General features: G+C 41.6%; 1 protein-coding gene across 1 annotated transcript; it reads left to right on the top strand.

Annotated features, from left to right (window-relative positions):
- The first annotated feature begins 11,778 nt into the window (after positions 1-11,778).
- On the top strand, positions 11,779-21,428 carry TMEM18 (transmembrane protein 18). The gene is made up of 5 exons (XM_066640313.1): positions 11,779-11,835; positions 13,439-13,559; positions 17,082-17,136; positions 20,507-20,600; positions 20,683-21,428. The coding sequence occupies exons 1-5, from the start codon at positions 11,794-11,796 to the stop codon at positions 20,776-20,778; spliced, it is 408 nt and encodes a 135-aa protein (XP_066496410.1). The 5' UTR covers positions 11,779-11,793; the 3' UTR covers positions 20,779-21,428.
- The last annotated feature ends 3,526 nt before the right edge of the window (positions 21,429-24,954 follow it).

Consider the following 24,954-nt stretch of genomic DNA (forward strand, 5'->3'; position numbering starts at 1 on the left):
CAAATCACTTCCATATACTACATATCTTCCCCATCTATAAATTCCAATTCTAATTCATTAAAATTGACCTATAAAATGCTAACCTATATATTCTCTTATCCCAAATCAAGTATTGCATAACTTCCAGATCACGTCATTATCTTAATTATCAATTCACATCTTGCATACCATCTCTAAACTTTAGCTTCCCTCTTTTTCATTTTTATTTTTTGCTTCTTTTCCTAATAAACTTCATATAAACATCTCTCAACCGTTCCTTCTTTAAAATATAACCTCTCCTTACCCCACCCAACAAATCCAGGTCCTGGCAAGTCTTCTCGATCAATTTCTTGATTTCCCTTCAAGGTCTATTAATCGAAATGTCTCTTCTCCATTTTGATCCAATGATTTCTGAATTTTTATCTTCCCAGTTTACCTCATCCATTAATGACTCAGATTGCTGATCCTTAGTTGTCCCCAATATTATGTCTTTGACTTCCGTTTCATTCAACTTAGATATGTGTTGGCTTTTCCACATTAATTTGGATTTGTAAAGTCTGGATCACCTGTTTTTGACTCATCAACAACAGTTCTTCCATCTTTCTTAGCATATAGTTCTGCCACTCTAGAAAATGTCATTTTCCCTTTGCAATTATCTTTTAGTCCACTAGATGTCACTATATGTCATAGACAACTCTTTTTTACAATGGAATGTTAGAAGACAAAACAGCTCGATTTGCCACTTAACATTTCACAAGATTCTTCCGCAATCTGAGAGAAATCCAAAATAGTCCCAAGTCCAGAGTCTGATTAAAAAAAATTTATATCCAATACAGGGTTGCACATTTAAAGAAATATATCGTTGAAGTCACGTTCCATATTATACCAAATGCTCAATGATCTTCTCAAATGTAAAAATCCAGTGGGGTGGAAGAATCCTCCCCCTCTCTCTCCTTTTTCCTCCAAAGTGTTGAGCCAAATCAATCCTTTAAAACCGGGATTTACATAACATAAGCAGCACTTACTTTGTTCTTCCCAATGTTTTCTTTCAGTAGACTATATCCCACAGGGGTTCAGTAGTTTGTCATGGATTAAACTCTGCGTCTCCTCCTTTACTGCCTTACCAGCAAAGTCCTGAAAAGAAAGCCCACTGGCTGAGCTCTAAATTTCCCAGGTACTTTAACGCCTGACAAACATCATGTGAATATCAGAATAACAATGCTTCTTCTGGCAATCGTTACCGGATCTTCTAAATCTCCTAGACCAGGGGTGCCCAAACTCCGGCCCATGGGCCACATGCGGCCCGCAGTGCGTCCCCATCCAGCCCCCAAGTGGGTCGTGTGCCTCCAATGGGCACATGGCCCGCGGAAGAATCTCCGTGGCCCGCGCTGACCCAGCGCGCGAGCTCACGGCATGTCTTTCCCTTGCTGCCGGCAGTGAGGGAAAGACCAGCCCAGCGAACTGTGTAGGGCCTTTTATAACGTTAAAGTAACGTTTATTACTTTATTACTAGAAGCCCTTCTGGGCATGCACAAGGCTAGTCTCTCCCTGCCTGGCTCCCGGGCAGCACGTGGAGCCTGAAGCTGCAGAGAGAGACACAGTGCCTGTGTCGCCACCTCCACGAGGGAGGTTGAGCGGGCGGGCAGGCAGGCAAGCAGGCACTTCAACCGCAAAGCGTGGGTGAGCGCCACCGCATGGCAGCAGCAGCAGCAGAAGAAAGCGGGGAGAGACTGCTCCTCCGCCAGTGCAGCAGCAGCAGGTGCCAGGGAGAGCTGGCGAGCACCCCTGCAGCAGCAGCCACCACCGTCACCTACAAGGCTCCCTCCCTTTGGTGCAAAGCAAAGAGTGAGCCTCCATTTAAAAATACTTTTTTCCTCTGGTTTTTAAAATGCTTGTTCGGTGGAATTTTTCCTAAGGTTCTCCTCCTCAGCCCACCCCCCTTTTCCTGCATAAAATGATGCACACCAGCCCTGCTTGTCTGCCTCTAGTTTTTAAAATGCTTGCTCTGTTGTGGAATTTTTCCTAAGGTTCTCCTCCTCAGCAACCCCCTTTTCCTGCATAAAATGATGCACACCAGCCCTGCGTTGTCTGCCTCTGGTTTTTAAAATGCTTGCTCTGTTGCTGTGGCCATGTGCAGTGAGCAACACCCCCTCTGGTGTTTCCCATTTCCTCCCTCAGATATATCTGCTTTTATAATTTTTTTAAAGTTCTCTTTCTTTTGGGGTGGGGTTTTGTGCAGCAAAATGTGTATTTAGCTCCGCTATTCTGTCACTGATGTTTCCATGTGTTCCTTGACTTTTTTCTTTTTTCTTCCTTGCCAAATGTGTGTGCTTCAGGGCACATCCTGCCTGTTTCTGAACAAGTTATATCTGTGGGGGTATCCAGCCTCAGAGTCAGCTCATGTCTCCATGTATTTCTGACTTTGTCTGTATGCTTTTTCCTGGCCAAGAGGTAGGTTCTTGTGTTTTTGTGCGCATGAGTGAGAAAGAGAAAGCACACATACATCAGTGACATTACTAATACTGCTGTCTCATTACTTCCCTCAGATATGGATAGAAAGAGGAGAAAAGTGGACGAGGGCCGTATTTTCAACCCAGAATGGGGCACCAAGTACTTTTTTAAACACTGCAATGATAAAGCCCTGTGCCTTATCTGCAATGAGAATGTTGCTGTTCTCAAAGAACACAATCTGCGTCGCCACTATGAGACCAAGCATGAGAGGACATACTCATGAGAGGCAATACACAGGAGCACAGTGTTCTGAGAAACTGGAGCAACTCAAACGAAATTTGGAGTCACAGCGTGCTTTGTTCACGTACAGGAGAACAGAGAATGAAACTGTGACCAAGGCCAGTTACAAGGTGACATACAGATTGTCTAGAAAGGGGAAGGCGTTCACAGATGCAGAACTAATCAAAGGCTGTGTGTGTAGTGGATATGGTGGAAGAGATAAACGAAGGTTTTGAAAGTGCTTACAACATGGTGAGTCTGTCACAAAGTACTGTAATGCGAAGATTAGAAGATATTGGAAACAACATTGTCCATCAAACTGTAGACAAGGCAGGCCAGTTTCAGGTATACTCTCTGGCTCTCGACGAGTCTACAGATGTGTGTGACACCTCACAGCTCCTGGTGTTCTTCCGTGGTGTCGACAGCGAATTTAATGTGACTCAAGAATTGGCATCAGTGCACAGCATGCATGGCACAACTGGGGAAGACATCTTCAAAGATTAGAAAAGTCCTTATTAGAATGCAAACTGGAGTAAGCTGAAATGTGTGACAATTGATGGAGGAAAGAACATGTCTGGGGTGAAGAAAGGGTTGGTTGCACAAATAACAAGAAGAGTGGAGAGTAGTGGACTATCAAAGCCTATGTTTCTGCATTGTATCATCCATCAGCAAGCACTGTGTGTAAAATATGTGGACATGACTTGTGTTCTGAAACCTGTGGCAGAGATAATAAATTACATAAGATCTCATGGGCTGATTCATCGCCAGTTTTGTGAGTTCCTGAAGGAGAGTGATTCAGAGATCTTAGACTTGCCCTTCTATACAGCAGTCAGATGGCTCAGTTGCGGGAAGGTCCTCTCGTGCTTTTTCCAGCTCAGAGAGGAAATAAAATTATTTCTGAATCACCATGTACCAGGCCTGTATGACACTGACTGGCTCATGAAACTGGCTTTTTTTGTAGATTTGATATCCCACGTGAACCAACTCAATATCAGTATGCAAAGAGAAAACAATCTAATCAGTGATGTCTTCTCACTTGTGAAGACATTCAGGTCCAAATTGCTGCTCCTTGGAAGGAATGTACAACACCAGAACTTGGAGCACTTACCCACCTGTGCAAAATTGTGTGCTGAGACTGGAGCAGCATTTCCATCATCATTTGCTGCAGAAAAAGTCAGGGAGCTGCACAAACAATTCACAGAACGCTTGTCTGACCTGGATGCTCACGCAGAGGAAATAAAAATGTTTCAGAATCCCTTTGACTCTGACGTGGACAGACTGCCAGGTCGGTCCCAAATGGAAATAATTGAATTGCAGTCAAATGATCTGCTGAGAGCAAGGCACAAGGAAGGAGACCTGGCACAATTCTATAAATCTCTGCAGCCTGAGAAAGCCCCAAATTTGAAAGAATTTGTTCATGGATCTCTCTCTATTTTTGGGACAACATACCTCTACGAGCAGACATTTTCAAAAATGAAATATGCGAAATCAAAATACATGTCCACATTAACTGATGAGCATTTGAAGTCATTACTGATCACTGGCTCCTCCAAACTAGTACCAGATTACAGTGAACTATTGAGATCAAGACAACAGCTCCACCACTCTCATTGAAAGTTCATAGTGCTCAAAGTCCATAGTTTATATTGCTCAAAGTTCATAATGTTCAATGTTCTTAGTTCATAGTGCTCAAAGTTCATAGTTCTCTTGTGTTTGTATTATAAAGTTCAGTAAAATTCATTTGTTCATATAAGTTACATCTGTAATGTATTCATTTATGTAAATTTATTCAAATTTGAAATGCAAATTAATTGGGTTTTTCTTCAGCCCGACATGGTGTCAAAGAGATGATGCGGCCCTCCTGCCAAAATGTTTGAGCACCCCTGTCCTAGACCCAGTTTCAGGTGAGAAACAGGTTGTTTTCCAGGAGCTTGTCCTGGAGACGTCCTGTTTGGGCAATGCTTCGCCCCGCCCCCTCATTTTTCTTCTTGTGTGAATTTTTAGTTAGTTTGGACTGTTTAAAGATCTGACAATTAATTTTTTTGTATGATTTTGTCGTAGAATAAAGAAATGTAGTTCGATATAATGGGCTAAGTAATCTATGGATTTGATGAATAGATAGGGGATTTAACTTTTATGTTTTATTTTTTGTGTTGAAAATGTACCTTTTAATAAGTGTAGATTGTTTAAGAATTGAGAACTAATTTTTTGCATGATTTTATTGAAGAAACGTAGTTTGAGATTTCCGCATTTGTCACACAACCTGTAATATTATTTTTTTAAATTTTTTCTGTTCATATTTGCTTTTAATATAATGAAAAGAAATTTTAAAAAAAGAAAACTTTGTCCAGTGACTTCATTGTAGATTTTCCCATGGCTATCCTTCGTTTGATTTCAGGAGCTGTTACTGCATCTGAAGTGATCATCAATCCAAGTAAATTAAACAACTTCAAGTAGAATTTTAAAAAGCTAAAGTAATATCAGTTCTGAAACCTAGTAAAACGCAAGACAGAGTAGACAGTTATTGCCCAGTTGCCCTTCTGAGCTCATGTTACAAACTTTTGGAGAAACTAATCATAAACAGAATTGGCCCTACGGTAGATGAACACCTGTCAGTAGAACAAGCGGGCTTTCTACAAAATCATAGCCGTGTTGACCAGCTGCTGAGCTTGACCAACTACAGTACATTGAGACTGGCTTTCAACAAGGTTTAAAAACCAGTTGTATTTATTGACCTAACTGAAGCATATGACACCGTGTGGAGGAAGGGTCTACTATATAAATTGTGTCAAATCACCCTCTGTAAAAAAAAGTTTCGATTTGTCAACAATATGCTAAGTGACAGATCTTTCCAGATCATAATGAGGAAAAATGCAAGTAAGGTAAGAAGGCTAAACAACGGCCTCCCACAAGGCTCTGTAATGGCACCCACACTATTTAACCTGTACATCTCAAACTTGCTAATAACAAGGGGATGTAAATTTGGATATGCCGATGACCTGGCTCTAGCAGTGCAGGGAAAAAAACATGGAGGTACTGGATGGCCTCCTCTCAGAAGACCTTAAGATTCTGGGGAAATATTTTGCTAACTAGAGGTTAATACCCAGTATCAGCAAAACAGTGACTACATGCTTCCACCTTAATAATAAACTAGCTAATGCAGCCCCGAAGGTCTAACTAAATAACAACCTACTCCCTTATAATCCCCATCCAAAATATCTTGGGAGTAATTTTGGACCAGACACTCTCTAATAAGCCACACCTCGAGAACACGGTCGCAAAAATCAATACCAGGAACAACATACTCCAGAAATTAACAGGTACCAGATGGGGAGCTTCAGCCACCACTCTCAGAACATCTGCGTTAGGATTGATCTACACAGCAGAATACTGTGCTCCAGTATGGCTCAACAGCTGTCATACTAGCAAGACTGATGTCAGATTAAATGAAAACATGAGGATCATAAGCAGCTGCATAAGAACCACTCCTGTCTATTGGCTCCCTGTCTTGAGCCACATAGCACCACCAGCCCTACGGAGACAAGAGACTTTAGTGAAAGAATACAGAAAAATCACCAACAACCCACTTTTACCAGTACATGCTGATCGTCCTCAGCTATCAATCGGTAGGCTTAAATCCAGGAAGCCTTCTCTGGCACTCACACAACATCTGCACAACAATTTTAACATCAATGCCCAATGGAAAGCTAAATGGTCAGTTGAACACCCAGAAACGGGTATATAGGCAATCCTACACTTAAGGTGCCAGGTTTCAACTTACCTCATCAGCACTGGAAAACTTTGAATAGGATCCATACCCTACGTGGTGTTTGTCAGGACTCAATCACTTCTCGTCTTCACCACTCGGAAAAGTATGGTGTCGTCTGCAAACTTAATAATCTTGCTGCTCAACCCTATCTCCAGGTCATTTATGAACAGGTTGAAAAGCACCAGTCCCAAGACAGATCCTTGGGGCACTTCACTTTCCATCTCCATTGTGAAAACTGCCCACTGACACCCACTCTCTGCTTCCTGGATCTCAACCAGTTCTCAATCCATGAGAAGACCTCCCCTCTAATTCCCTGACTGCGGAGTTTTCTCAGCAGCCTTTGGTGAGGGACCAAACTTTGACACACAGTACAGCAAAGTTCAGAAACCCAGACGTCAGCTCCACCATTCACATTAAAACTCAAAATTTGCTCTTCTCAAGCTTCATGCTAAGAAAATCAATGTTTTATATAGTTTGTTTAGCCTGGTATAACTGAATGCTTTAAAAAGTTAACTGTTTTATAAAGGTTGAGTGGGGAAAGAGCAGCTAAAATTGGTCCTTATGGGCACCCTTAGTAACCATGCAACCAGCCATGGAAAAAAACCGAGGTCTTATTAGAGTTTTGGTTTGATTCCAGATGCATGGTAGGAAACCAAAAAGCTAAGTAGCCCTGTTAAGAGCCTTTGGGTGCAGTACTAATCCCTTATGTCAGTACTTTCCAGCACTGACATAAGGGCAATGCAGCTCTGAGGTAAGGAAACAAACATTCCCTACCTTTGAGGAGGCCTCGTGAGTGACACCCAACTGCAGGATGCAGCACAAGGCCCATTAGCACGGCCGTGTCAGTGCTGGAAAGCACTGACATAAGGTGTTAGGATTGCACTCTTAGTTACTGAACCCTTTGCATTCTTACAAATGATTGAGCCCTTTTGCCCATGATATTGAACTGATCTTGGTAATAAATCTTTGAAACAAAAAATTGGTCATGTTTGGGGCTTATGGATGTGTGCCTGCAGAGATAATCAAAGAACCCTAAGGGGTTGGCCAGCATTTCAAAGTTAACCTGCTCCTTTCGCTTTCTGTTAGCACTTCTAACACATGAGCATTCTGCATAGCTGTATATAGCTGGTAGAGCAGGAAGAGTCAACATCCTTTCACATAAAAGCTTGTTACATGTTGTTCATATCAAGTACTCATCCTTCACTTATATTGTTAGCTTCTACATATCGTCTTAATTCTAGTCTAAAATATAGTTCATCCCCGTGACACAGTACAGCAAAGTTCTGAAATCCAGACGTCAGCTCCGCCATTCACATTAAATCTCAAACTTCATAGTTCTCGTGTGTGTTAAAAAAGTTCTCGTGTGCTCTATGAAATATATGATGTGGCCCTCCTGCCAAAAGTTTGAAGCCCCCTGCTCAAAGGGATAGCACCACTATGTAAAGGTGGAGGCAACTTTATATACAAACCCTATACAGCTCAGGGCCAGGATATCTGAGAAACCACCTACTTCCACACAGTCTGGCTCTTCCCTTTAGCTTATGGAGAAGGTCCATTTACAAGTGCTGTCACCCAGGGATGTGCATGGGATGGCAGCAAAAAAATAGGGCCTTCTCAGTAGTGGCACCAACATTATGGAACTCACTTCCCCTATGAACTGCTCCCTCCCTGGAAACTTTCCGGCGAGGCCAGAAGACCTTTCAGCCTTTCAACACTTTTAAACATCTTTTAACATCTGATCTTTTACAGGTATGGGGCTTTGATGGAATTGTTTGCTGTTGCTCTTCTTTATTGTATAGACCAGGGGAGCCCAAACCCCAGCCCTGGGGCCACTTGCAGTCCTTGAGGCCTCTCAATGAGGCCCACTGGGAGCCCCCAGTCTCCAGTGAGCCTCTGGCCCTCTGGAGATTTGTTGGAGCCCACACTGGTCCAACGCAACCGCTCTCAGAGTTAGGGCAACTATTTGACCTCTCACATGAGCTGTGGGATGAGGACTCCCTCCACTACTTGCTGTTTCACATTTGTAATGAAGTAGCTGCAGCAAAGGAAAGGCCAGCCTTGCTTTGTGCAAGGCCTTTTATAGGCCTTGAGCTATTGCAAGACCTTCATTCGTTCATATAAGTTCATCTTTAATATATTATTTATGTAAACTTAAGTAAATTTATTCAAATTTTAAATGTAAATTAATTTTTTCCCTCGGCCCCTGACAGTGTCAGAGAGATGATGTGGCCCTCCTGCCAAAAACTTTGGATACCCCTGGTATAGATGCTGTTTTTTTAAGATTCTATCTATTGTGACTTTAATATTTTTTAAAATTTTTTGTTTTTAACTGTGACTTCTGCTTAATTGTGATTTTCTATTTTTAACTATTGTAATTAACAGTATTTTATTAACAGTATTTATATACCGCTTTTCAACTAAAAGTTCACAAAGCGGTTTACAGAAAAAAATCAAATAACTAAATGGCTCCCTGTCCCAAAAGGGCTCACAATCTAAAAAGATGCAAATGAATACCAGCAGACAGCCACTAGAACAGACAGTGCTGGGGTGAGGTGGGCCAGTTACTCTCCCCCTGCTAAAAAAAAAAATCTGCCTTGGGTCCCTCCAGGGAGAGGCAGCCTATAAATACAGTAAAAAAAACAAATCAACTGACAGTTAGTAAGAGATTGTGTCCCAGTCCTGATCAGGTTCTTAGCAATGGTGCTAAAATAGCTTTCACTAGTGTCAGGCTTTGCATAAGAACAGCCCCACTGGATCAGGCCATAGGCCAATCTAGTCCAGTTTCCTGTATCTCACAGCGGCCCACCAAATGCCCCAGGGAGCACACCAGATAACAAGAGACCTGCATCCTGGCGCCCTCCCTTGCACCTGGCATTCTGACATAGCCCATTTCTAACATCAGGAGGTTGCACATACGCATCATGGCTTGTAACCCATAATGGATTTTTCCTCCAGAAACTTGTCCAATCCCCTTTTAAAGGCATCCAGGCCAGATGCTGTCACCACATCCTGCAGCGACCTTTTCTGCTCTAAGAGTATTTGGTTATAATGAATGGTGCTGGTAGGGCAATACAGGGGCAGGGGTTGGCAGATAAGAGTCACAGGAAGGGGGCGGAATTGATAGTGGGTCTCCAGTTCCATCATTTAAGTACTTATTGGCATCATGGCACAAAAAAGGTTGAAGACCACTAATTTAAGCTGTTTGGGAAAAGGAATCTGTTTTGGTTACATAACTTTACAGCACCATACCAACTTACACCCACATTGAAGATAGCATCTACAAATGCTTACAGGGCTGCCATGTCCTGTACCACACAGAACTTTTTTTTTCTCTCCCTCACATCCATTTCCACAGCAGAAAATTTTTATATATTCTGCCATACAAAATTAGATTTGTGTCTTACACGTGACAAGCCCTTTTTGTTTTCTAAGATCTACAATTTATCTTCAACATTATAAAAAACCTACACATCTTCAGGATGCATTTTTTTTACTTAGAAAAAAATAAGATGTTTCCAGCACGCTGCTGAGATACTTCACAGAACAGTTGTTGTTTTTAAATAAAAGCAAAATGGTTTCCCCTCATTGAAATCTGTTGTAGATAAGTCACCTTGTTATAGCGCAACCCTGCATCCAGAGGCAGTCATGTTTGTGATAGGTTCCTACATTCATTTCTATTGAAAATGGATGGGAGTAAGAATGGTGGTAGTCATGTTTTCTAGCTCCAAGCTTGCTTGGAGAAGCATTTGTGACAGGTTCCTGCATTTGTTTCCATTGAAAATGGACAGAAGTGATGCAAGGACAATGGCAGCCATCTTTTCTAGCTTTGAACCTGCTTGGATAAACGTTTGCGACAGGTTCCTGCATTTGTTCCTCTTGAAATTGGGTGGATGTGATGCAAGGACAGTAGCAGCCACCTTTTCTAGCTCTACACTCGCTTGGATAAACATTTGTGACAGGGAACTGCATTTGTTCCTATTGAAAATGGGTGGAAGTAATTCAAGAATGGTGGTGACTACCTTTTCTAGCTCCAAGCTGACTTGGGTAAATGTGTGTGACAGGTCCCTGCAACTGTTCCTATTGAAAATGGGTGGAAGCTATGCAAGAATGGCGACAGCCACCTTTTCTAGCTCCAAGCTGGCTTGGATGAATGTTTGCGACTGGTCCCTGCATTTGCTCCTACAGAAAATGGGTGGAAACAATGCAAGAACGGTGGCAACTGCCCTTTCTAGCGCCAAGATCACCTGGAGTAATTCTAAATGCCTTAGCATGCTACAACTTTAAGAATGCAATGCTGGAAGCTTAAAAAAAATCAGTTCCCTAGTGCTAGAAGCAAAAGGGAAAAAAAAGGCACAGCTTTTGTAGGTGCTGCTGAGTGTGCTACCAATTTGTGTGGGGGGGGGGGAGTCATAAGCCACTTTGGACAACTCCCACTGGGCAGAGCAAACAGCATATAAGTATTTTTTAAGACCTGAGCCTTGGAAGAGAGTTCTTCCTACCTCCCTATCAACTCAGAGCAAGTTCTGCTTCCTCACTCCCCCTGCTAGCCTTGGGGCACAAGCCTAACCAGGTCTACTCAATGCATTCATTCTTGCATTCAATGGGACTTATTCTCAGGAAAGTGAGGCTAGGACTACAGCCTTAGGGAGTAAAAGTAACTAAGGAGAGGCAGCCACGCAGCCCCATCTTCCTGCAGCAGAGCCAAGCAGCCCTATGGCTTGGCTGCCCTGGTCACTCAGAGCTCTCTGTCTCCTTAACAAAGCCTAACAAAGCCTCGCCTCCCATTGGTCCAAAGAGCAACACTACCAACGACACTACTCAACTGTCTTTCTTAAATAACGCCCAGCACTCCGCAGCAGCCCTATTTATAGACTCCAGCCTCACCCCCTCCATTAAAAGTGTCGCGAGAATACGTTGTGGAGCGTTATGACTGTTCCGCCCATCGGCAAAAAAGAAAAAAGAAAAATCCCACTCCTTATCGCGAGAATAGCTTCTCTCCCAAGAGACCATATGAAACGATGCTTACATAGACACTTCCGGGTTCTGAGTGGACATGCGGGGCTGGCAATCTTGGGCAAGCTCATGCCTCTGGTAGCTGGCACCGCAGCCCATAAAAATCAATGGGTGCGTCTTTAAGGTGCTGTTTTATTCAGATACCAACCAATAAGGCCAAAGAGAGGGGGTAGAGCGGCTCCACACCCCATGAAGCATCCCACTGCTTGCCCCGCATATGGCGGCGTTCATCTGGAAACCGGAAATGTGTGGTTGCTGCATGTGTGTGTGTTTTTGAGGTCTCTATGAGCCTTTCTCTGGCCATGGAGTTTCGAACGCCCGTGGGAGTCACTCGAATTCTGACGGTAATGAGAGGAGGAGCCTGCTCCCTGGGGTGGAGCCAGCTGAAGGGGTAGGGGGCTTTCTGTTGGGACCATTCAGCTGCAGCTGTGTGCAAATGAACCTCTGGCTAGGCAACCCTTCTCAGTCTGGTGCTTGGAAATTGCTTGGGAAGCAACTGAAAATCTCTCTCTGTACTTGTAAAAAGGCATTCAACGCTGCCTTGTGTGGGTGTTTCCTCCTCTTGTGGGGAGAGACACCCTCTGGGAGGGTCTGCCAGGTGGTCCCTACCAAGGATGGACTCCTGGCTGGGGCTGCCTGACGGGTAGAGGCTCAACAGCTGGAGGGGAAATGAGGCAGGAGGGGAGAGAGGGAGTCTGTGGGACTCCTCGCCACAGGAAGTGGGAGTGGCATCTGGCCTAGGTGCCTTGGACATATTTATGGAGGAAAAGCCCGTCACTGGTGAAAAGCCCTGATGGGTACATGCATGTAAAGAATCTGTGGAACTCCTTATCACAGGATGGGAGGAGAGCTTCTGGCCTGGATGCCTTTGAAAAGGGATTGGAAAGATTCCTGGAGGAAAATTCCATCATGGGTTACAAGACACGATGGGTATTTGCAGCCTCCTGGTTCTCTTCTGCCTAATTCATAGCTGACCCTCTTTGGCACTGATGTGAAATGCACCAGATTTGTTATGTTATGGCCATTTGAGGATTGGCAAACTAGTGTACCTGAACACAAAAACACACCACCATCTACAAGCACAGACACAATGTCTTGTTAAGCCCATTTTCAAATGAGCCTTTGCTGAAATAAACAGGCTTAGAAAGGACCACAAAAAAACAAATGAAAAAACCTACAAAGGAGTGACATGCAAATCAGAGAAAAAAAGGTTAGTAGTTCAGGGACATGCCATACAGTAACTAAACAAAGCTAGGTCTGGTTAATGGCTGGATGGATAACATATATATATATAGAGAGAGAGAGAGAGAGAGTATGTATACAAGATATGCAGTAAGGGCACAATAAGGGCAGGAGGTCTGGTCTAGAGGGTTGAGCCTCCATTTGCCTGAAGATAACATCCGAAGGTCGCCAGTTCGAGGCCACCGGCACCGTGCGACCTTGAAGCAGCTGACAAGCTGAGCTGAGCTATTCCATCTGCTCTGAGCGTGGGAGGATGGAGGCCAGAATGTGCGACCAGATCAAGAAAGAAACACCTGAATGTTGTGGTTTCTTGAAAGATAGAAACTTTCTTTCAAATTGTAAAAATCCCTATTGGGATTTAATTTGCCTGCCTATGTAAACCTCTTTGAATAAAGTCTAAGGAGAAATCTGAGGACCAAGAAAGGCGGTATAGAAATACCTGTATTATTATTATTATTATCCTAACCAGGTCTACTCAGAAGTAAGTCCTATTTTGCTCAATGGGGCTTACTCTCAGGAAAGTGTGGTTAGGATTGTAGCCTATGTGTAATAAATTAGAGAGCAACATTTTATGGTTTTTACTGTTAATGCTTATTTATATTGTAATGAATGTTTATATTGTTCATTTGGAATAGATACATAAAAATTAATGTCATTTTGTTTTGCAGTAATCATAGATTTTCTATTTTTATGTTTTGTCTATAGGACACAGACTGGTCTGAGCCATGGCTTGTAGCTCTTGTATTTTTCCATGTTGTCTGCATATTCCTCACTTACATTTCATTTCACCACTACCGCCTTCAAATAGGGTATTTTCTCTCCATCAGTGAGTATTAAATGATGTATTTTCATGATATATTTGCTCTCTGTTTGATTAGCATTCTTATGTTAAAGTGATGAATGTGGCCATTCTTGTTTTTTATTTTATAATCTATTGATAGCCTTTCTGTCAGTTCAATCCTGTGCATGTTTCCTCAGAAATGAGCTCCACTGTATTCAATGGAGCTTACTTCCAGGTAAGTGTGTATAGGTTTGCACCCCAACAGAACAGTCAAATGCATCTGTGCTAACAAATCTCACTGTCTTCAATGGTGCTTACTCCCCAATGGTGCTTACTCCCCAATTACTATAGCCCACATCAGATGTTTACTGCACAATGTCAGCAAATGTCAGGCATAAGAAGATGATCAAAGAACTCTGTGCATATTAGGTTAGATGAAAATCATCAATTTTTTAATTGTTTAAGAAAGGAGTTGTTACTAAAATGTTAGTGTCTTTCTTCCTCTGCAGCTGAATGCTGAAAATGGGAAGATTATCCTGTTCTATTGTAAGAAACTTGAGTTTAGGTTTAGCATGTGAGGTCTGTAGTTGAGTGTGTTCCAGGCAAAAGGTCCCAGATTCGGCCCCTGGCATCTCCGTATTTGGCTAGGCAAACAGCACATGATCTTAAAGAGCTACTGATAGACAATGCTGGTCTGGAGGAGACCAATAGTCTGAGAGCCCAATCCTGTGCTCGGCGGCATGGCTTAAGTGTAAGGTCATGCACATTTGGGCAAAAAATCAAAACTTCACATATAGGCTGATGGGTTCTGAGCTGTTTGTGACAGATCAGGAGAGAGATCTTGGGGTGGTGGTGGACAGGTCGATGAAAGTGTCGACTCAATGTGCAGCGGCAGTAAAGAAGGCCAATTCTATGCTTGGGATCATTAGAAAAGGTATTGAGAACAAAATGGCTAATATTGCCGTTGTACAAATCGATGGTAAGGCCACACCTGGAGTATTGTGTCCAGTTCTGGTCGCCACATCTCAAAAAAGACATAGTGGAAATGGAAAAGGTGCAAAAGAGAGCGACTAAGATGATTACAGGGCTGGAGCACCTTCCTTATGAGGAAAGGCTACGGCGTTTGGGCCTCTTCAGCCTAGAAAAGAGGCACCTGAGGGGGACATTATTGAGACATTCAAAATTATGCAGGGGATGGACAGAGTGGATAGAGAGATGCTCTTTACACTCTCACATAACACCAGAACCATGGGACATCCTCTAAAATTGAGTGTTGGGAGAGTTAGAACAGACAAAAGAAAATATTTCTTTACTCAGCGTGTGGTTGGTCTGTGGAACTCCTTGCCACAGGATGTGGTGATGGCGTCTGGCCTGGACGCCTTTAAAAGGGGATTGGACATGTTTCTGGAGGAAAAATCCATTACAGGTTACAAGTCATGATGTGCATGTACAACCTCCTGATTTTAGAAATGGGCTATGTCAGAAGGCCAGATGCAAGGGAGGGCACCAGAATGAATGCTCCCTGGTGCATTTGGTGGGCTGCTGTGAGATACAGGAAGCTGGACTAGATGGGCCTATGGCCTGATCCAGTGGGGCTGTTCTTATGTTGCAAACATGCCATAAGGCACATTTGTCAGCCTCACCACCAGGCTCTCGCCTGTGCTAGCCCAGTTCTGGCCGGTGCTGGGCTAGCGCAGGACAGTTGCCCAGCTTCCACGGCTCGGCGGTCTCCTGGATGGCTGAGCTGTGGCATGGTAAGCAGGGGCGGGGAGGAGGAGTTCTGGGGAGAGGGGAAGCCAGCGGGGGACGGAGAGAGGGCAAGGGGAGGCGTGCTGGGGGGAGGGAGGGAGGGAGGTCCACGGACCTCCACAGGATCCAAGGCGTTCATGGAGGGCTCCGCGCCCTACACAAGCGCCTTTACTTTACCACTTACATTTTGGTCGGCGGTAAAGTGAGTAGCCTCATTGCGGGGCTGCTTACCTTATCCGGGAGAAGGAGACAAGGCACCTCCCGCAGTAGCCCAGGGCGCACAGGATCCTTCTCAGAGCCCTTCTCGGCAGCCCTTCTTGGTGCCGCCGAGCTTGGGCACCCCAGGAAGCTCAGGATTGGGCTGCGAGGCTACTATGCACACTTACCTGAGACTGAGGACTGAATCCTGTCCAGCTTTTCAGTGCAGATGCATCCCCACCAATGGGGATTGGCATTCCACAGTGGAGGGTAGGCACAGAGGCCTTCTTTGGGTTTCACTGCAGCTGCATCAGTGCTGGAAAGTTGGATATAGGATTGGACACTGATTCCCACTGAGTTCAGTAAGACTTCTGAGCAGACATGCCTAGGATTGCACTCTTAAGGTAGCTTCATATTACTATCTCTTGTATACTTTATAATATTTCAGTTTTAATTTTTTTGACTGTAAGTCATCCAGACTGGCTATAGATGAGTTTGAATATAAGTTTAGATATAATAATAATAATAATAAAACTTTATTTTTATCCCGCCCTTCTCCCTAACGGGACCCAGGGCGGCTAACAACATATTAAAAAACAATAGAATTTAAAAAACATTAATACAAACAGATAAAAACATTTAAAAACACACTACAGGGCCATAAAAACAGTAGTCAGATTAAAAGAGTAAAAGAGCAGATCACCAAGGAATCAAGCCTGTAAAACTAAAAGATGTATAAAAAGTTAAGAAGGCCAGAAATCAGAAGGCTTGTTTAAACAACAGTGTTTTCAGGCCTCGCCGAAAGCTCTCAAGAGAGGGAGCCATTCTCAAGTCAAGGGGAAGGGAGTTCCATAATGTTGGTGCCACTACCGAGAAGGCCCTATTTCTTGCAGCCACCCCCCGGACCTCCTTGGGTGGCGGCACTTGCAAAAAGGCCTTCTCTGATGACCTGAGATGGCGAGCCGGATTGTACGGGAGTAGGTGGTCTCTAAGATATCCTGGCCCAGAGCAGTATAGGGCTTTAAAGGTCAAAACCAGCACCTTGAATTGGGCCCGGAAACGAATGGGCAGCCAATGCAGCCCCCGGAGAAGCGGGCTGACAGAGTCAAACCGCCTGGCTCCGGTGACCACACGGGCCGCCGCATTCTGTACTAATTGGAGTTTCCGAACCGTCTTCAGGGGCAGCCCCACATAGAGCGCGTTACAGTAATCTAACCTCGATGTCACCGTGGCATGGATCACCGTGGCCAGGTCTGCACGATCCAAGTACGGTCGCAGCTGGCGCACCAGCCGAAGCTGAGCAAAGGCCCCCCTAGCCACAGCCGCCACCTGGGAATCCAGGAGCAGCTGCGAATCCAGGAGGACCCCCAAGCTGCGAACCTGCTCCTTCAGAGGGAGTGCAACCCCATTCAGAGCAAGTCGATAATCCAGCACCTGCATCGAGGAGAGCACCTGCATATGGCAATTAATCTGGGGCCTTTTGTGTGCCAAGCATGTCCAGTGGTATGGGGGCCTCCAGATAATATTTCAGGAACAATTATTTACTCAGGGTTTCATGCCCTGTGTCCAGTGCCATTCTCAATAATTCTTTCATGTTTTGAATTGTCTTTGCTTTTGTAGTGCTTCTGATATTCAGTGCAGAATATATCAATGAACTGGCTGCTGCAAACTGGAGGTAACTGCATGAACTTTCTGTATTTAACTTGCTTACAGAACCGTAATATCATTCTCCTGCCATTCTTGTTTATGCACTACTATGGCGTTTTACAGTTTTATTTTTAATGAGAACATTGATGCAACAGTTGCACATATACACTATGTAAGACATTAAATATGTATGGCACAAACCACAGTGAAACTTTTTAGACTTCAATCCTCTGCTCGCGTACCTGAGAGTAAGACTCATTCTGTACAGTGAGGTTCACTTTGAAGTAAACACGTATAGGATTGCAGTCTTGAAATTCCATAGAATTTCTGTGTCTCTTATCATTGAAATCAACATGAGCTCAAAGTCCTGAGTTGAGGCCCTTACATTTAGTACACCATGTATTTTTCTATTTGGAGGAAGAATATTTTAGGTTGGTATGATAGGAGTAGTTTTACTGCCTGTCTTGAAAAGCTACTATTGTAAAGAAATGAAAGTCTGTGACTTAAGGAGGAGATGAGCTTCCAATTATTTTTTTATGCCAGGACAATGTTTTGCATAATTGGCACTCTTGATAGAGAATGCCAACCCTGAACAGCAGGTGTACTGCAAATGTGTTTCCAGGTGCACATTAATTCAAGAGTCTTCACAGCTCTTATGATTGAGTTGGGCCAAGCACTGTGGAGGACGGCAAGGTGCAAGTGGCAAGAAACAGGTGTTGATTAATTGCTTGGAAGAAAGTTTTCAAACTTGAGTTTCTAAAAATTAACTGTTGTAGTCTAAAGTAGTACAACTTTAATGGCACCAATTGCTTATGACTGCATTACTGTTGTGGTAGTTATGGATGTGTCTGACCTTTCAAGGCACAATTAATTTAATCCAGCATCACATGTTATAGTGTCTAAAAATGTAGTCTTGGAAGGTATATACAGTACTTTGTTTCCTGGAGAAGGTGAGTGTATGACAGGGTTATGGATGCAAGTTTGCTCATTGCATATACTACTGTGTCAGGTTATATTCCTATGATTTAAGACATGACTCTGTTGTTCTACAAATGACCTGCACAATACAAAGAATCCATTCACATCGCTTTGAAGACAATGGCATAACAGTGACCCACTTCAGTGAACTAGTTCGCATCTGAACTCCTCAGTCCAGGCATCTGTTTCTTATCCAGCCTTCTCCTTCAGTGAACATAGATAATCAGAAAGATAGGATTCTTTTTTTTTAATCTTCGTTTATTTATTTTAATTGACACACACAAACATACAAACGTATAACATACATTTAGTGCTAAATACCATATACCTTTACTAATTAATCATACCATATCTCCTAATCTACTACTCATCTACTTCAAGCTTTTATTAATTTATCCATTTATTTATATAATATATAATAAATTTTCCCTAATGCTCTATACTATATTTTCTAAATATTCACTTTCTATCAAGCATAAACTAACTTCAATTACTCATTAACATTAAAACAAAATAATCTAGTTACCCAAATATAATAACATATAAAATAATTCTTCGATCTATTTCTGACTCTTCTACTCATTTATCTATTTCTTATATATGATAAATTTTCTTAATTCCCTATAATATATTTTCTAAATATTCACTTTCTATCATCTCAACTAATTTAATTACTCATTAATATCAAATAAAAATAATCTAATTTCCCAACTATTATAAAACCAACTATATAATGTATTCTTTACCATTCTCCCATCTGATTTTCCAATATTCCAAATTCTCCAGTCTAGTTACATTTCTTTTTCTTTGACATATTAACTACATATAAAACAATTCATGTACACATTAACATTTCCAATTATTTTTAATGCATTCTAATTCATATATATCAATTTTGTATGTATTATTTTTTAGAATAGATTTTGACCATTATTATTAACTAAATAAGATCCTCCCATTTTCTTTAACCTTCAGGTTAACCCTCAGGTTTCTTTTTCTTTCTTTCCATTTTTTCCCCTGTAACATCTTTAATAGTTTATCACTATAACAAAATCTAATAGATCCACACTTTCTTCCAACTGGATTTGTTCCAACAAATTTTGTATTTTGTGCACCCATGTTACTCTGTCCATCTTATCTTTCTTGATCTTCATCTGCACCTCCTCTCCATCCTGTTGATTTCTTCCCGTGTCCAGTCTTCTGGTTTGTTTATTTTCTGCTTGTTTCTTCGCATCTTCCAATTGCTCCTTGCACACATCCATCTGATGGGAGAGAGTCTCTAAACTGACTTGAACCTGCAAAAACCAACTCAACTGCTGTCTTCCCATTGTGAGCAGTTTTTCCATATTTGTCAGGACCATTTGAATCCAAATATCTGGAACGGGCTCCATCTTGCAATTTCTCTCTAATCCACAAGATCTCCACAGTGTATTATTCTCCTTACTTCCACCACATTTTATCAGACCAGCATTCTTTGAATTCTTCTTACGGATAACAGTACGGTTAATGGAGAAAAACAAAACGAAAGAAGCAGTCTCAAGAAGACAAAACTCTTTCAAGTCTAATAAAAATTATAACCACAAATAATTCTAGATTTTAGTCCACACACCAAATTATATTTATAGTATAATCCATGACCGATTTATTCCACTACAAAGATAAAGAGCACTTTCAATATCCTTAAAAAGTTTCTCATTAATGCCTCCAGAGTATTCAGGGCTTTTAGCCAAATCAGTCAGTCAGAGCTGGGAACAATATTAACACATACTTAAATTTCCAACTTAAACTTTACACTTCGTGCTTTTTCTTCCATATGGTATTTTAGCACGGAGCCAGCAGCTTGATTGCAGACACTGCACCTCCCCCAATCCTGTCCCTGGCGATTAGGTTTCTGAGAAGAGAGCCCCCCCCCCCCCGGTCGGGCTTTCAAACTTTCAGATACCTGCAGCATGGAAAGATCTTATTTCTCCTGATAAAGATCTTCAGATCCTCTTCAGACCTGCAGTTTTTTGGGGGGAAACAGACTGTCTCTCAGGAGCCCCTGGAGATATGTCTGTTCATCCACTGTTTGCTCTTCTTTTTCCCAGAAAGATAGGATTCTGTGTGTCATTTTGCATGTATGGATCTGAAATAATGCATGCTGTAGATACATAGCTCTGCATAGGCATGAAAGAGTACATTCAGCACTGGGTTGGGAAGAAAATATCTTTTAAATATTATTGCCCATCTTTTAAACATTACTGAAACTTTATATACATATATTTCTGTGCAATAGGTCACGCTCGCTAGGACCTGAGGTATAGCTGTTTACATAAACAGAATCTGACAATTCTAAGGACCACAGTAGAATACCCATCAAAATGTATTATGCTTCTAGAATTATATGTGATTGTATTAATTTAGTGTCCGTTCTTTTGCAGATTCTTCTCAAAACACCAGTACTTTGACTCAAGAGGAATGTTCATTTCCTTGGTGTTCTCAACACCATTGCTGCTGAATGCAATCATCATTGTGGTAAGTTTTTAATACCACTTGGGAAATGCTTGCATTTAATTGGTATGCTCCTCACATGTCAATATTTTATTTCTTTTTGCAGATTGCTTGGGTTTCTAAAATGTTGAACGTCATGATAGAACTAAAGACAGTACAGCAGAAAAGGAAAGCAAGAAGAGAAAACAAGAAAAGTGACTAATTTTTTTTTCTGTAATTGTGTATTTGACAGTTGTTATACTGTTGTTCTTGACGATGCGATAGCAAAGCATTGAAAACATCTATCTTCTCTCACGAGTATCTTGTTCTCTCAAAGAAAAAGCTTTAGTTGCATTTTTTGATATGACATAAACAAAAATGTGAGTCAGACCAAATCTCATGCTGTGGTCCATTTTGTAAATTGGTTTGTAAATCCGGTGGTAAAGCATATAGTTTTTTTAATACTGAATTTAATTTCATGCCATGTACAAATTTAACTTCTACAGATTAATTACTGATCCTATATCTAAGTTAAGGGTGGGCTCTGTGCAGTGATGATGCCAAAATCTCAATTGGATTGAAGAGATTAATATTGCTGCTTTTGTCATTCCATTTTCTACCAGTTGATGATCATCTTGAAGCACGCGGAAGTTTCACAAAAGCGACTAACTGCATGATTTATCATTTATACCAGGTGTTTTCATTATGGCAGCCATACCTATGAAACTTGTGAACTGGGCCTTGATGAATAATTTTACTATATAAAACAGCAGAGATCCTAAGCAAACTTTCTTGGATAAAAGAATTCTTTGAGTTCTTTGGGATTGCAAGCATTTGTATCTGATCTGTAAATTAATATTGTATATTACTGTACATGCAAATACATATGCAAGTTTGTTTTTATAATCGCACCCTGTTTTTTCTTTTAATTATTTAGAGCCCTTCAGAAAATTCTGAATGCGTTTAGATATGGGGGGGGGGGGGTCAGACATAGTGCCAAACTTTGGCCCAAGCCTTGGTCTCAGATGAACCCTTTTCCCACAGAACAGCACCATCCCTCTTTTCTGCTTTGAAGCAAATCATCTGGTCCAACCCTCATTTCTATATGCAAACTATAATTTGAAGAATTGTGGCAGACTATGGTTTCCTAAACCAGGAAAAAAAGAGAGAGTGAGATGCATGGCCCAATGGTTCTAGCCAAACTCATTTGCATAATTTAGTTTTTTTGTATTGCCTCTGAACTCTGAGTGAGTGAGTGAGTGAGTGAGTGAGTGAGTGAGTGAGTGAGTGAGTGTGGATGTAATTGTGTTTAGAAACCAATAATTCTAAACTAGGATTTCTGGTAGAAGGAAAGGAGCAACAGGCTTCACTACTCAGATCTTTTCAAAAACTGTTAAACAACTTTCTAACAATTCTCAAGGAGATTTGGTAGCAAATTAGAAAAATTGGCATCTGTTTTTAAACAGCTTTCCTCAAAGTTGTTCTGAAATATGAGGTACATGTAGACTCACTATAACCTAAATATGTTTCTATCAGTTTACAACAGCTAATGTATGTTGTTAACATATATAGGAAGCGGTCCTTGGTTACCTAATGGAGTCACTTCTCCAAACTGACTTCTAGTCATAATAGCAATGTGCTACTTTAGGTTCAGCAACAGTATACCTCTAAATACCAACTGCATAAAACCAGTGGCAGGAGGGAAACATGTCTTTCTCTCCTGCTTATGGGCTTCCCAGAGACAGCTGATGGACCACTGTGGGAAACAGAATGCTGGACTAGATGGACCTTTGAACTGATCCAACAAGTTTCTTATATTATGTACTCACTGATATGAAAACAGAGGGGTCAGATCTCTGCATTGTACATTCTGCCCTGTTCCCGCAATGTGGAGTAAAAAACCTGGGCAGGTTAAGAATTCAAGTGATGCAGTTCCTAACTAGAAATCTTGCCCTTTGAACCATTTCCACCATGTAATGTTTAATATTGAGCTATGCCTTAAGCTCAGGGAATTAATCATAATATTTTAACAATGTACGACAAAGTGAATTGGTATGGTCATTGTAATTTTCTTTGGAAAAGAATACACCATTTCAGTACACCATTTCTGAGCAGTGGGCTGGCCAGGCCAAATGCTTTGGTTAATATTTTAGAAGTGTTGCAAATAGCAACTTTTTGTATCGCACTAAATTAACTTCTTTAAGCATGACATATATTTATTTCCAGATTTCATGTATATAGGTGCCCACATATAGGCTGCATTTCTGTCCTTTCCCGGGTAAAAGTCCCTTCAAACACAGTGGGATTTACTTCTGGGCAGACATCGAGCTGTGCTGTTAGTAGATTAATATGAGGTGTGCTATTATGTTTGTTACAGGTCCAGATTTATGAAGTGGTAAAACGATAAACCTAGTCTGAGAATCCAGTGCTGACAAAACTTGACTAATTACCCCATAAACGCAGAAGCAAATGCCTGATTTATTGTTAAAAATTACTCAGATGTAGGGAAAAAATTTGCTTACTCTGCCTAACTTGTTTTACAGGTGTGAATAGGTGGGAGGGGGGAGAGATAAGGGAATTTTCTTCTAATTGCTTCAGCAGACTAAAAATGAGGTGAACATGTTCCATTTGTGTATTTAAGCCATTTCTGCCCAATGTTGCATATATGCAACAGGAATCAAATGTGTACACCTGTGGGCTGGGCAGAAATGGGTTAACAGCTTTAAACATTGCAATGTAAACATTAGCTCAATGGAAGTGGCATGGGTAAGCTAGTATTGTGCATAGGTGAAATGTATTGCTCTCAAGCCCTACGTATCTATAACTTTGGGGGCGTTGGAAAAGGTAGATATATATGCAATCTAGCAGGCATGAGTTGTGAATGCGGTGCCATTGGAAGAGCTGCTACTGTGAAAGCATGCCTCTGTGCATATCCCAGTTCTTCCACAGAGCATCCAATAGTCACCTTTTTTCTTTATTTATATGCAGCCTTTCATTTATTAAATATTTATATCCCACCTTTTTGTAAAAGTGGTTTACAAACTTGTAATGTAAAACAATATGACCAAGGAAAAACTACCAGATTTTAGCAAGGAACAGTCATCATCTCATATTACTCTACTAACAGCGCAATTTTAGACATCTGCACATAAGTAAATCCCACGGTGTTTGATGGGGCTTTTTCCCAGGAAAGTATGCATAGAACTGTAGCCTATATATGTGCACCTATATATGTGAAATCTGGAAATAACTGCCACAGATACTTGCCTATAAGTAAATCTCACTGATGAGGTGAGGGCAGGTTTTTGAGCCAAAATCATGGAATTTTCTACCATCCTCAGATAAGTCGGGGGTTAAACTTAGGGGGGTGTCTGACTATAGATTTGTCTGGCTGAGGCCAGATCTTGAAAAATAACCTACCAGTAATTGTTACCTAAGAACTGTACAGTCTCTAATTTATTAGAAATAGAGTAAAAGATCATAAGATAATTTTTTATTTTTTAACTTTAAATTCTGATCTTCACAACCTCTTTTAAACACTATCAGAGTAAGTGCACTGTAGACAACAAACCAGTAGAACAGTGGTTCCCAACCTGGGATACATGTACTCTCAGGACCTTTAGGGGCCCTTGAAAAGAATTGAATAATGGCAGAAAAATGCAAGTATTGCTCCAGAATGCCTTGCAGGGCCAGCAAGGCAGGAAGGGAGGTAGCTAGTTGGCTGTGAAAGCCCCACCAATAACTAATTTTTGGTCATCAATTCATGTATAAATCAATAATGGAAAGCAGCACAGTAAAAAAGCTGAAATATAATATGGAAAGTGATCAATCACCAATAATTTATCAGGACACTTCTGGTGCAAAACAGTGCAAAGGGATAGTCTTCTGTTCTTCAAACAGATAAAAAGAGAAAGTACTGTGTTGAATACATGAAGTATGAGTTTTCCTATGGAGGAGATGAGGGCTTATATTAATATTAATTATAAACATTTAGCTAATATGAGGGGTACAATTTATGGAAATGGGCTGCCAAGGGGTATGCAAGTGAAAAAAGGTTGGGAACCTCTACAGGAGAACCATGAATCAAGGCGCCTGATGTGTTAAACCAGAGGCTCAACATATACAACTTATAACATGTAACTGGGAGTGTGCAATTCAATCACAGCAGAGAGACATGCAACAAGGAATTACTGTAAGTACAGCTGCACATAGTTGCAACCCTATTTACTCAGAAGCAGACCCAATGCTTTCCATGGGTGTTATTCTTAAGTAATGGTGCACTGAATTATAGCCTGGGACTTTGTTTCAAATGGAAATGAGGATTGCATCCTGGTGTTTAAAAAAACAGACCTCTGCAAAATGCAAGCATTTGTAAAACAGAACAAGGCTTCAGCAGGCT

This window comes from Tiliqua scincoides, chromosome 1 (assembly GCF_035046505.1).
Source record: "Tiliqua scincoides isolate rTilSci1 chromosome 1, rTilSci1.hap2, whole genome shotgun sequence".
Classification (NCBI taxonomy): Eukaryota; Metazoa; Chordata; class Lepidosauria; order Squamata; family Scincidae; genus Tiliqua; species Tiliqua scincoides.

Excerpts from the sequence above, each read along its gene's own strand:
- TMEM18 (XM_066640313.1), top strand. The coding sequence starts at position 11,794 with ATGGAGTTTCGAACGCCCGTGGGAGTCACTCGAATTCTGACG. Across the intron at positions 13,560-17,081 it reads AGGGTATTTTCTCTCCATCA|TGCTTCTGATATTCAGTGCA; the intron begins GTGAGTATTAAA and ends TTGCTTTTGTAG. Across the intron at positions 20,601-20,682 it reads TGAATGCAATCATCATTGTG|ATTGCTTGGGTTTCTAAAAT; the intron begins GTAAGTTTTTAA and ends TTCTTTTTGCAG.